The 12,697-nt window shown below is 47.8% G+C and overlaps 1 protein-coding gene and 1 pseudogene across 1 annotated transcript in view; both read right to left on the reverse strand.

The window, feature by feature from the left end:
• The window catches only part of LOC139278720 (adhesion G-protein coupled receptor G5-like), a 166,389-nt gene that overhangs the window by 10,786 nt on the left and 142,906 nt on the right, over positions 1 to 12,697 (reverse strand). Inside the window, exons 15-17 of the mRNA XM_070897792.1 lie at positions 12,514 to 12,620; positions 9,688 to 9,812; positions 9,125 to 9,393 (exon numbers count right to left, since the gene is read on the reverse strand). Coding sequence (XP_070753893.1) covers positions 9,125 to 9,393; positions 9,688 to 9,812; positions 12,514 to 12,620 — 501 coding nt within the window. The remainder of the gene's footprint in view (positions 1 to 9,124; positions 9,394 to 9,687; positions 9,813 to 12,513; positions 12,621 to 12,697) is intronic.
• LOC139279132 (U2 spliceosomal RNA) lies at positions 1,750 to 1,884 on the reverse strand (annotated as a pseudogene).

The following is a 12,697-nucleotide window of genomic DNA, read 5'->3' on the forward strand; positions in this document are numbered from 1 at the left end:
GTTACTGTTTACAGTTACAAACATTACACTTTAAATAAATTGTCCTTTAAGTCCGAGGTCTGCCCAGTGGCCACTTCCGGAATGCAAAGGCGATTACAATAAAAGTCTACTGCACCTGGGCTGGCGTGCTCGTTATCCTCTGCCGTGGGGGTGTTTTGATGAGGGGACTGCTGCAGTGCTGCGATAGAGTCCGAAATGTCCTTTGCACTGTCCTCGCCTGGTGTTGGTGGTTCCCTCTTTTCATCAGTCACAGCGTTCTCGAGCTGGTGTGCTTCGATCGCTGTGTCGCTCCCGATATTCTGGTGGCGGGGTGTGGTGGGCACTTCGCTGCTCCCGTTATCCCGGAGCTGGTCTGCGTTGGTCGCTTCTTCGCTCCCGGTGTTCCGGAGCTCGTGTGCGCTGGGCGCTTCGCTGCTCCCGGGTTCCCGGAGCGGGTCTGTGCTGGTCGCTTCACTGCTCCCGGTCGCCTGTGGCTGTGGGTTGGCGTATTGCCTCTTGTTTTGGTGTCGGTGGTGAGAGGCTTTTTCTCGCCTTTCCTCATCAGACGAGCTGCCGTCGCTATTGTCTGTCGAGGTTGCTAGCCGTCTCTTCCCTGTTGTTTCCGCAGAGGCCCTTGCTCGCCTGTTCTCCATACGCTTGCGGGCCTTTTTCTTGACGGTCTCCCATCCCGCTTCATTGTCTGCTGTCTCCTCGTTCCTGGACTCGGTACGCTGGGGGAGAGCTTCGCTGCTGGCTGCTGGTGTCTCGCAGCTCGCCATGGCAGGCTTCTCTTCTTCGCCGACTTGTTCCGAGTCCACGGGGGCGTTGGTCGGGGGCAGAGTGTGGCTCTCCTCTGGAGCATTGTGTTCCTCAGCTTCCTCCTCCTCTGGTGCAATGTTCTTTGCTGCCTGCGCATAGCTGAAGTTGTGCTTGGGGCAGTTTTTGTAAAGGTGCCCAGCCAGACCACAGAGGTTGCAAGCACTTGGTCTCCTTACAGTCCTTTGTCTGGTGACCTTCGTTCTTGCAGTTTTGGCAGATGACAGTTTTGCAGCTTGCCGCCACATGGCCTGCCTTCCCGCAGGTGCGGCACTCGTTGGGTTGGCCAGCGTACACCATGTAGACCCGACTTCCTCCGATGGCAAAGCTGGAGGGGGGGGTGCAGGATGGTTCCGCTGGCGTCCACCTTCATGGTGACCTGGATCTGGCGCTTGCTGGTCCATATCCCGTGCAAGTCTTTCAAGTCGCTGCTGTTTCCTGCCCCGTCGACATACCTGGCGAGGAAAGTTAGCACATCAATGACCGGGATGTGGGGGTTGTACATCTGCACTGTGATAGTGCGTCTTCTCTGCGACGGGAGGGTGAACAGTGGCTCCCAAGTCAGCACTGAGCGCAGTGGTTCACTGGGCTCCTTCAAACTCTTGAGGAACTTCAGGCAGAGGGTGACGGTTCTGAAGGTCACATCGAAGTAACCTCTCTTCGGGAGGTCCTGCAAGGTGAAAATGTCGGCGACTTTCATGCCACATGTTGCCAGCAGGATTTTCTTCATGAAAAGATCCCGGTTGATGGTTGTCTGTCCTTCCACTTTCTTCACCGTCACTCAGATGGTGTTTCGGACGCCTGGTTCGCCGCCATCCGGGTTGCAGATTCCTCCTTTCGATATGTATTTTGGCCGAAGACTTCAATCTGTTGTGGTGCCAGTCCAGCACCTTGGCGGGCCTCCGGGCCCGCCCACTGGTCGGTCGACATGCAGATTTTCCTCTTCTCTCCAATTGGCGCTTGGCCCAAGCCAAAAGGCCAGAGCCAGCAAAACTGGAAAAAACGAGTTTCTGCAATCAGTCAATTTGCATATGAATGCCCAATCAACAGGTACTACACTTGATCTTAGCCAAAAGGCCGAGAAGCGATAGTCTTTGAGCAGCAATGCATGAAAAGAGGCAACACTCTCTTTCAGGCAAAGCCTCAGGGTACTCCCACAGTGCTGTTAGGGAGGGAGTTCCAGAATTTTGACGCAGCGGCGATAAATGAATGGTGAAATATTTCAAAGTCAGGATGGTGTGTGACTTGGAGGGGAACTTGCAGGTGATGGTGCTCCCATGCACCTGCTGCCCTTGACCTTCTAGGTGATAGAGGACATGGGTTTTGGAGGTACTGTCGACGAAGCCATGGCGAGTTGCTGTCGTACATCTTGTAGATGGTACACACTGCAGCCACTGTGCACCAGTGGTGGAGGGAGTGAATGATGAAGGTGGTAGATGGGCTGCCATTCAAGTGGGCAGCTTTGTCCTGGAAGGTGTTGAGCTTCTTAAGAGTTGTTGCAGCTGCACTCATGCAGGCAAGTAGAGAGTATTCCATCACACTCCTGATTTGTGTCTTGTAATGGTGGAAAGGTTTTGGGGTGTCAGGAGGTGAGACACTCAGCGCAGAATACCCAGCCTCTGACCTGCTCTTGTAGCCACAGTATTTATGTGGCTGGTTCAGTTCATTTTCTGATCTGCAGGATATTGATGGTGGGGGATTCATAAGAACATAAGAACATAAGAATTAGGGACAGGAGTAGGCCATCTAGCCCCTCGAGCCTGCTCCGCCACTCAACAAGATCATGGCTGATCTGGCCGTGGACTCAGCTCCACTTACCCGCCCGCTCCCCGTAACCCTTAATTCCCTTATTGGTTAAAAATCTATCGATCTGTGATTTGAATACATTCAATGAGACAGCCTCAACTACTTCCTTGGGCAGAGAATTCCACAGATTCACAACCCTCTGGGAGAAGAAATTCCTTCTCAACTCAGTTTTAAATTGGCTCCCCCGTATTTTGAGGCTGTGCCCCCGAGTTCTAGTCTCCCCTACCAGTGGAAACAACTCTCCGCCTCTATCTTGTATATCCCTTTCATTATTTTAATTGTTTCTATAAGATCACCCCTCATCCTTCTGAACTCCAACGAGTAAAGACCCAGTCTACTCAATCTATCATCATTAGGTAACCCCCTCATCTCCAGAATCAGCCTAGTGAATCGTCTCTGTACCCCTCCAAAGCCAGTATATCCTTCCTTAAGTAAGGTGACCAAAACTGCACGCAGTACTCCAGGTGCGGCCTTACCAATACCCTATACAGTTGCAGCAGGACCTCCCTGCTTTTGTACTCCATCCCTCTCGCAATGAAGGCCAACATTCCATTCGCCTTCCTGATTACCTGCTGCACCTGTAAACTAACTTTTTGGGATTCATGTATAAGGACCCCCAGGTCCCTCTGCACCTCAGCATGTTGTAATTTCTCCCCATTCAAATAATATTCCCTTTTACTGTTTTTTTTTCCCAAGGTGGATGACTTCACACTTTCCGACATTGTATTCCATCTGCCAAACTTTAGCCCATTCGCTTAATCTATCCAAATCTCTTTGCAGCCTCTGTGTCCTCTACACAACCCGCTTTCCCACTAATCTTTGTGTCATCTGCAAATTTTGTTACACTACACTCTGTCCCCTCTTCCAGGTATATTGTAAACAGTTGTAGTCCCAGCACCGATCCCTGTGGCACACCACTAACCACCGATTTCCAACCCGAATTTATCCCGACTCTCTGCTTTCTGTTCGCCAGCCAATTCTCTATCCATGCTAATACATTTCCTCTGACTCCGCGTACCTCTATCTTCTGCAGTAACCTTTTGTGTGGCACCTTATCGAATGCCTTTTGGAAATCTAAATACACCACATCCATCGGTACACCTCTATCCACCATGTTCGTTATATCCTCAAAGAATTCCAGTAAATTAGTTAAACATGATTTCCCCTTCATGAATCCATGCTGCGTCTGCTTGATTGCACTATTCCTATCTAGATGTCCCGCTATTTCTTCCTTAATGATAGTTTCAAGCATTTTCCCCACTACAGATGTTAAACTAACCGGCCTATAGTTACCTGCCTTTTGTCTGCCCCCTTTTTTAAACAGAGGCATTACATTAGCTGCTTTCCAATCTGCTGGTACCTCCCCAGAGTCCAGAGAATTTTGGTAGATTATAACGAATGCAACTGCTATAACTTCCGCCATCTCTTTTAATACCCTGGGATGCATTTCATCAGGACCAGGGGATTTGTCTACCTTGAGTCCCATTAGCCTGTCCACCACTACCACCCTCGTGATAGTGATTGTCTCAAGGTCCTCCCTTCCCACATTCCTGTGACCAGCAATTTTTGGCATGGTTTTTGTGTCTTCCACTGTGAAGACCGAAACAAAATAATTTTTTAAGGTCTCAGCCATTTCCACATTTCCCATTATTAAATCCCCCTTCTCATCTTCTAAGGGACAACATTTACTTTAGTCACTCTTTTCCGTTTTATATATCTGTGAAAGCTTTTACTATCTGTTTTTATGTTTTGCGCAAGTTTACCTTCGTAATCTATCTTTCCTTTCTTTATTGCTTTTTTAGTCATTCTTTGCTATTGTTTAAAATTTTCCCAATCTTCTAGTTTCCCACTAATCTTGGCCACCTTATACGCATTGGTCTTTGATTTGATACTCTCCTTTATTTCCTTGGTTATCCACGGCTGGTTATCCCTTCTCTTACCACCCTTCTTTTTCACTGGAATATATTTTTGTTGCGCACTATGAAAGAGCTCCTTAAAAGTACTCCACTGTTCCTCAATTGTGCCACCGTTTAGTCTGTTTTTCAAGGCTACTTTAACCAACTCTGCCCTCATCCCACTGTAGTCCCCTTTGGTTAAGCATAGTACGCTCATTTCTGACACAACTTCCTCACCCTCAATCTGTATTACAAATTCAACCATACTGTGATCACTCATTCCGAGAGGATCTTTTACTTGGAGATCGTTTATTTTTCCTGTCTCATTACACAGTACCAGATCTAAGATAGCTTGCTCCCTTGTAGGTTCTGTAACATACTGTTCTAAAAAACAATCCCGTATGCATTCTATGAATTCCTCCTCCAGGCTACCCCGTGCGATTTGATTTGACCAATCGATATGTAGGTTAAAATCCCCCATGACTACTGCCGTTCCTTTTTCACATGCCTCCATTATTCCCTTGATTATTGCCCGTCCCACCATGAAGTTATTATTTGAGGGCCTATAAACTACGCCCACCAGTGACTTTTTCCCCTTACTATCTCTAATCTCCACCCACAATGATTCAACATTTTGTTCATTAGAGCCAATATCGTCTCTCACAACTACCCTGATATCATCCTTTATTACAGAGGTACCCCACCTCCTTTCCCTTCTTGTCTATCTTTCCGAATCGTCAGATACCCCTGTATGTTTAATTCCCAGTTTTGGCCACCCTGCAACCATGTTTCTATAATGGCCACCAAATCATACCCATTTGTAATGATTTGTGCCGTCAACTCATTTACTTTATTTCGAATGCTGCGTGTGTTTAGGTAGAGTGTTTTAATCCTAGTTTTTAAACCATGATTTTTAGTTTTGACCCCTCCTGCAGCCCCTTTATATTCAGTGGCCCTTTTTGCTCTTTGCCTTGGGTTTCTCTGCCCTCCACTTTTACTCATCTCCTTTCTGTCTTTTGCTTTTGTCTCCATTTTGTTTCCCTCTGTCTCCCTGCATTGGTTCCCATCCTCCTGCCATATTAGTTTAACTCCTCCCCAACAGCACTAGCAAACACTCCCCCTAGGACATTGGTTCCGGTCCTGCCCAGGTGCAGACCATCCGATTCGGAAATGGTAATGCCGTTGAATACCAAGGGGAGGTGGTCAGACTCTCGCTTGTTGGAGATAGTCATTGCCTGATACTTGTGTGGCATGAATGCTATTTGTCACTGAGCTGCCCAAGCCTGAATGTCATCCAGGTCTTGCTGCATGCGGGCATGGACTGCTTCATTTTCTGAGGAGTTGCGAATGAAATTGAACACTGTGCAATCATCAGCGAACATCCACACTTCTGACCTTATGATGGAGGGAAAGTCATTGCTGAAGCAGCTGAAGATGGTTGGGCCTAGGTCACTGGCCTGAGGAATTCCTGCAGCAATGTCCTGGGGCTGGGATGATTGACCTCCAATAACCACAACTATCATCCTTTGTGCTAGGTTTAATTCCAGCCAGTGGATAGTCTTCCCCCTGAATCCCATTGACGACAATTGTATTAGGACTCCTTGATGCCATACTCGATCAAATACTGCCTTGATGTCAATGGCAGTCACTCTCATCTCACTTCTGGAATTCAGCTCTTTTGTCCATGTTTGGACCAAGGCTGTAATATTGTCTGTAGCCGAGTGGTCCTGGCGGAACCCAAACTGGGCATCGGTGAGCTGGTTATTGGTGAGTAAGTGTCGCTTGATAGCACTGGTGACGACACTTTCCATCACTTTGCTGATGATTGAGAGTAGACTGATGGGCGGTAATTGGCCAGATTGGATTGGCCCTGCTTTCTGTGGACAGGACATATCTGGGCAGTTTTCCACATTGTCGGATAAATGTCAGTCTTGTAGCTTGACTTAAACAGCTTGGCTAGAGGCGCGGCTAGTTCTGGAGCACAAATTTCAGCACGACAGCTGGGATATTGTCGGGACCCATAGCCTTTGCTGTATCCAGTGTGCTCAGCGACTTCCTGATGTCAGGTGGAGTGAATCGAATTGTCTGAAGACTGGCTTCTGTAATGATGGGGACCTCAGTAGGAGGCCGATATGGATCATTCACTTGGTGCTTCTGACTAAAGATAGTTGCAAACAGTTCAGCCTTGTCTTTTGCACTTGCCTGCTGAGCTTCGCCATCATTGAGGATGAGGATATTCATGGAGCCTCCTCCTCCCGTTAGTTGTTTAATTGCCCACCGCCATTCATGACTGAATGTGGCAGGACTGCAGAGCTTTGATCTGATCCGTTGATTGTAGGACCGCTTAGCTCTGTTTATAGCATGATGCTTCCACTGCTTAGGATGCATGTAGTGCCTCATTTTTTTTAGGTACGCCTGATGCTCCTGGCATGCTCCTCTACACTCCTCATTGGTCCCCTGGCTTGATGGTAATGGTAGAGTGAGGGATATGCTGGACCATGAGGTTACAAGATTGTGGAGGAATAAAATTCTGCTGCTGCTGATGGCCCACAATGCCTCATAGATGCCCAGTTTTGAACTACTAGATCTGTTCTGAATCTATCCCATTTATCACGGTGGTAGTGCCACATATGAGAACACCAGCGGCAGGTCGGGGCCTTAAAAGGCGAATGGCGAGCGGTCCCTGAACGGCGTGGCGGCATACCACTTCAAGGAGCAGTGCGAGCTGGTGCAAGAGGGCGATGGCAGTGAAGAGGGCAACCGGATTGGAAGTCACCAAAGTCCAGGTCGGTGATTGGAGCGTGGGCAGGTACAGCAGAAACGGTCGGGGCGAAGGAGCGGTGAGTGATCGTGGAGCGACGTGATCGGGGCACAGGACAGGCGTGAGTTCGGGGCCCAGAAGAGGCGTGGGCCCTGGGGCAGCACAGGCCAACCCACACAGCATCTGTGTGCGCACTAGGTCCATGCAGCAGAGCAGGGGTCTCCAGTCATCCTGGTTAACCCTTGCCACTGGATAAAGGCCTAGCTCTGTCAAGCCCGTGTGATGGCTGATGTGCAACAGTCACCATACGTTAAAAAAAACCCACGCACAGGCATCTTCTATCCCTTTAATTGGAGTTCAGGACTCGAATATCAGGTCCTTCATTGAAAGATCTGTGAACCCATGTGGAAACAAGTCATCCTCATTCGAGGGACCGCCTATGATGAGTGCCACACAACACGATGGAGGGTGTCTTTAGTGTGAAGATGTGACTTCGTCTCCACATTGACTGAGCGATGATCACTGTTACAGATAAGTTGGTGAGGACGAGGTCAAGTAGGTTTTTCCCTCGTGTTAGTTCTCTCACCACCTACTGCAGGCCCAGTCTGGTAGCTAGTCCTTAGGATTTGGCCAGCTCGGTCAGTAATGGTGTTATGTAACCACTCTTGGTGATGGACATTGAAGTCCCCCGTCCAGAGTACATTCTGTGCCCTTGCTCCCCTCAGTGCTTCTTCCAAATGGTGTTCAACATGGAGGAGTACTGATTCATCAGCTCAGGGAGGACGGTAGGTGGTAATCTTGCCCATGCTTGAACTGAAGCCATGAGGATTCCCAGGGCCACTCCCTCCTGACTGTATACCGTGATGCTGCTACCCCTGGTGGGTCCGTCCTGCCCATGGGACAGGACATACCCAGGGATAGTGATGGAGGAGTCTGGGATGTTGGTTGAAAGGTATGATTCTGTGAGTATGACTATATCACTGTTGCTTGACTAGTCTGTGGGACAGCTCTCCCAATTTTGGCGGGTGTCCCCAGATGTAAGTGAGGAAGACTTTGCAGGGCCGACGGGGCTGGGTGGGCCATTGTCGCGTGAAGCCGGTGCCGAGTTCAATGCCGGATGGTCCGTCCGGTTTTATTTTTTTATTTATTCTGTCCATCGTCAACAAGGGTGGCATTTATTGCCCATCCCTAATTGCTCTTGAGAAGGTGGTGGTGGGCCTCCAGGATAGTTAAGAGGAAAGCACATTGCTGTGGGTCTGGAGTCACATATAGGCCAGACCGGGTAAGGACGGCAGATTTCCTTCCCTGAAGGATATTCGTGAACCAGATGGTTTTTTTTCGACAATCCAATAGTTGCATGGTCACCATTACTGACACAAGCTTTTTATTCCAGATTTATTTAATCAGGAAAGACATTTCATCAATTATGCTATAAAGCCTACCCTTAGAAGCGGGCCACTGTGATGTTCCTGTTTTGAAAACTAATCACCCTTATAGCCTCTCTGATCAGATTGCCAGTTCAGGGTTGAATTTCAGGGAACTTTGACCACACAAAACTAAATTTGGACCGTCAAAAATAACTTCCATTCTCATTCACCTGCTCTGGATTGGTAAGGAGAGTGCATTTACCAACTGTGATTCCCTCTTTGTAGTCGAGTTTGATTATTAAACATGCTGGCCCTGAAATGCTGCAGTGGTTCGCCTGCCATAACTTTGACTGGAGACAGTCCGAACCCCGAAAGAACAACTGTTTTAAACTATGTTCTTTCTCTTGTAGTAATGAAACAATAGATGTGGCTGTATTATACAATAAGGATTCAGACCATGTACATACAACTAATGCAGCAACAAAGTACGTTACACTCACCCCATCCAACAAGACACAGCTTCAGCATGTAGCACCTTATGTAAGTGTTGAAGACTTTGACCAGCATGATGTACAGGTGGAATGCTTCAATTCCCATCCATGTAAAGCTGCAAAGGAACGAGTAATGCAGAAACACAGCAATGGCTTTACAGAGACTGTCAATGTTAAGGGAAGTGAGCCATGAGTTGGTGAAGAAGTTCACATTGAGAAGAAACAAGGCAGCACTGAGATTCACGTGGATCTGGATGGAACATTCCTTTTGTCTTTTTCTGGGATAAAAAACGGTCTCAGTAAGGAAACAGCATTTAGGAGCAAAGACAGAAACTGATAGCATAACAAATTGTTTTCCAAAATCAAAAACAAATCAATTTAGTTCCTGGCTACAGCACTCTCGCAATTAATATATCTACAAACGGAAGTAAACTTAGTTTAATAAACCTGCTGCTGTGAAGTGCACATGGGCTCTATCCTCAAGAGGTAATTCATTGTGTATTTAGATTGCAGAGCCACTTAATTTAAAGTGGCTTTTACTGGAGATTATAGCATTGATGCTGGATACATACCTGAGTATAAAGTGGAGGATGACAGTAATTGCTGTGAAAATGGCAGAAACACCACAACCAATCTGTGTAATATATGTTAGTGATTTCAATATCTTCTCATCAAAGGATTGGCTCCCATCAATTTGCTTTATAAAGAAAAGGCTAAGCATTATTATGAGGACTGGGTATTTTTTCTTTTAAATAAATGAAACGCTCTTCTTTCAATATATTTTTACAGTAATGTTTTCCTTGGGAGCCCTTGTGATATCCACACACCCCTGTCAAGAGGGCACATGGATACCTTGTCCAAGGCCTCATCCAAAGCATATCTGAAGCTGGCCATAATGAGGTGCACACTCTGGGCGACTCTCCCTCCTGTGAGGAGCTGTTTGACTTCCACACAATCCCCAGGGCAGCAGGGCTAAGATCAGACATTGATCACCTGGAGAATTGTGGGAAAAAATGGTCTGCTATTCTGTTGTACAGCTCTTTTTAAAAACATCATTCTGGGGATGTCACCGTCCCTGCAAGGCCAGCATTTATTGCCCATCGTTCATTGTCCTGCACAACTGAGAGCCTCACTGAGGCATTTCAGACGGCTTAGAAGAGACAATGGGAGAGAAATTCAGGTCCGCCCGAAACGGGGCGCACTTACCGCTTCTGATGTGTTTTCACCGCCGCGGTGGATGAGGTGACCTCCTGCCCGAAATTGAGCTCTTTGTCATTTTTTTGGAGCGGACCGGAAGTCAGACATACTGGGGGCGGTAGTGCGGCGGTGAGCACTCTAGAGGGGCGGAAGTGGAGGAGGGGCGGAGTCTCCGCCGTTGTCAGTCATCAGCCTGGCGCTGATGATGTCATGATGCGTGTGTGTCAGCACGTCCCTCCCCTTCACTTAAAGGTGAGAGCCACTGCAAGCTCTGCGATTATTTTAGTTAGGTCCACTGGGCCACCAGGGAGGGTTTCGGCCGGGCCAGCAGCCTGACACCCAAGAGCGGATGCCTTCCAGCCTGTTGGTGGCCCGGTCGAACCTGGGGGCACAATTGTCAGGCCGACCTAGCAGTCAGCCGACAAAAAAATAAAACAGTGACCGGGGCAATGCGCCCTCCCCTTGAATAACCGCCGCTCAGCCATGTCGCACACACTTCCGACACAGTGCACTGACAGAAAAAGCTGTCGGGGGCAACACTCGGCGGGCAGGAAGTTTTTGCCCTAAATTTCAATGAAGGTGTGGGAGATCGGCGGGGCGCACTTTGATGATGCACTTAGGAGGGGTCGGCAGCAGCGGGGCAGAAGTGGGGACCGCCAGAAAAACCACCTCGGAGAATTTCGCGAGCGGCGGCCATTCAACCCCAAAGCGGCGGCCATTCGACTCCGCTGCGTGGCCGCCGTTTCCGACAGTAAGAGCCATTTTCGGGAGGCTGAATTTCGGCCCAATACAGAGTGTACCAGAATTTCTTTTGAAGAACAAAAGCAAGTTTCCTGCCCTAAAGAACTTTAGTGAACCAGTTACAAGAATAAATGGGAATGAAGGCATTTCATAACAAGCCTGTTGCAAAAGCAAATAGGATATCAGAACTTATGGTTAGAACAGCTAAATATAAAACCAGAAGTACTGTCTGCAATGTATTTGTTTCATGGGTTCTTTGCTTTCACATTGCAACACATTACTATGAAGAGCTACTTGGTTTATTAACAAAGGTTTAACAATCACACTAAATATTACCAGTTCATCCACCAGGCGCACAGCTTCATACCTCATCGTAGATGACCCAGAGCCAAATGACTGGGTATTATTGAGTATTGTGAACATCACATGACTGGCTAAACCACTCACAATGCAACAGCTCTGCAAACCTGTGAGCATACTCACAGGTGCATACGTTGCTCTGTCCATACATTGGACAAGGCCTTGATCTAGCCACATCTGGTGTTAGGTTTGGTAGCCTCAAATAGTGGAGGATGTCAAGTCCGGGAAAAGGTCCAGAGGACAGCTACTATTTTGCTACTGAGCTTGTCGGCCCTTAGATATCAGGACCAGATCAGCAAGCTGGGACTTTTTACTTTGGAAAAGTGTAGACTTTGAGAGGATACGATTGAGGGCTGGGAATTTCCTCAGAGTTGCTCCCACTCCAGTGCTGTAAATTTGAAGAGGTGCAATATAAATGCCATTTCTGGAAAAATTATGATGGAGGAGCAGGAGCAGATCCGAGGAAATTCACGGCCAATGTGTTTACAATAATGAATGGTTTAGATCCTGTTGATGTGGATAGGCGGGGAAGATGGGAGTGGGGGTGGTGGGGAGGGGGTGGACATCGCTTGAAGTTACAAAGCAGAGAGTTAGGTTAGATACTTGGAAGTTATTCTTTTCAGAGAGTATCAACCTCTGGAATAAGTCGGCAGCATGCGTGGTGAGTGTGAGATTCGCTGCCAGCATTCCAAAGGGAGCTGGGTGAAGTTATGCGAGTGGAAGACATCTCCAGTTGTGCAAGGTGAGCGGATTAACAGGGGTTGTGCCACCAGTTATCATGGTCTCCTGGAACTTGCTTTTTGCCTGTGGGGATCAGAGAGAAAATTCCCGAAGTTCTTTTTCGTAAATTCCCGTTTGGAGCTTTTCTCTTTATTTTTGTCTCCCCAAGGAGATTGCGGGACTCTGGGGAAGAGGGAGAGGGAATGGGTGTAATGCGGTGAGCAGCTTGCTCCTTGTTGGGATGGCACCGGCTTAATGTACCAACTGGTCTTTCCTATCCCTTTTTGTTTGTTTATGTATAATGAAGGATTATTACTGGTACTTTTGCTGCTCAAAGCCCAGCTGGAAAGACACATAACATTGCACTACATTGTACCAACCAGCAAGACAGCAAAGAAGGTCAGGTGGTTGCATCTGCAGATGGTTTCATTTTCAGTATTCTCTGTTGTACACCCAGAATCATTCCAGTGCCCGATACTTGTGGTCTCTGCAATGAAAAGTAACTCACTGAGAAGCTGCTCCTTGGTTTCAACATGATAGAAACATTTGATTAAAAATGACTCC

Source organism: Pristiophorus japonicus, chromosome 13, assembly GCF_044704955.1.
Source record: "Pristiophorus japonicus isolate sPriJap1 chromosome 13, sPriJap1.hap1, whole genome shotgun sequence".
In the NCBI taxonomy this organism is placed as follows: domain Eukaryota; kingdom Metazoa; phylum Chordata; class Chondrichthyes; family Pristiophoridae; genus Pristiophorus; species Pristiophorus japonicus.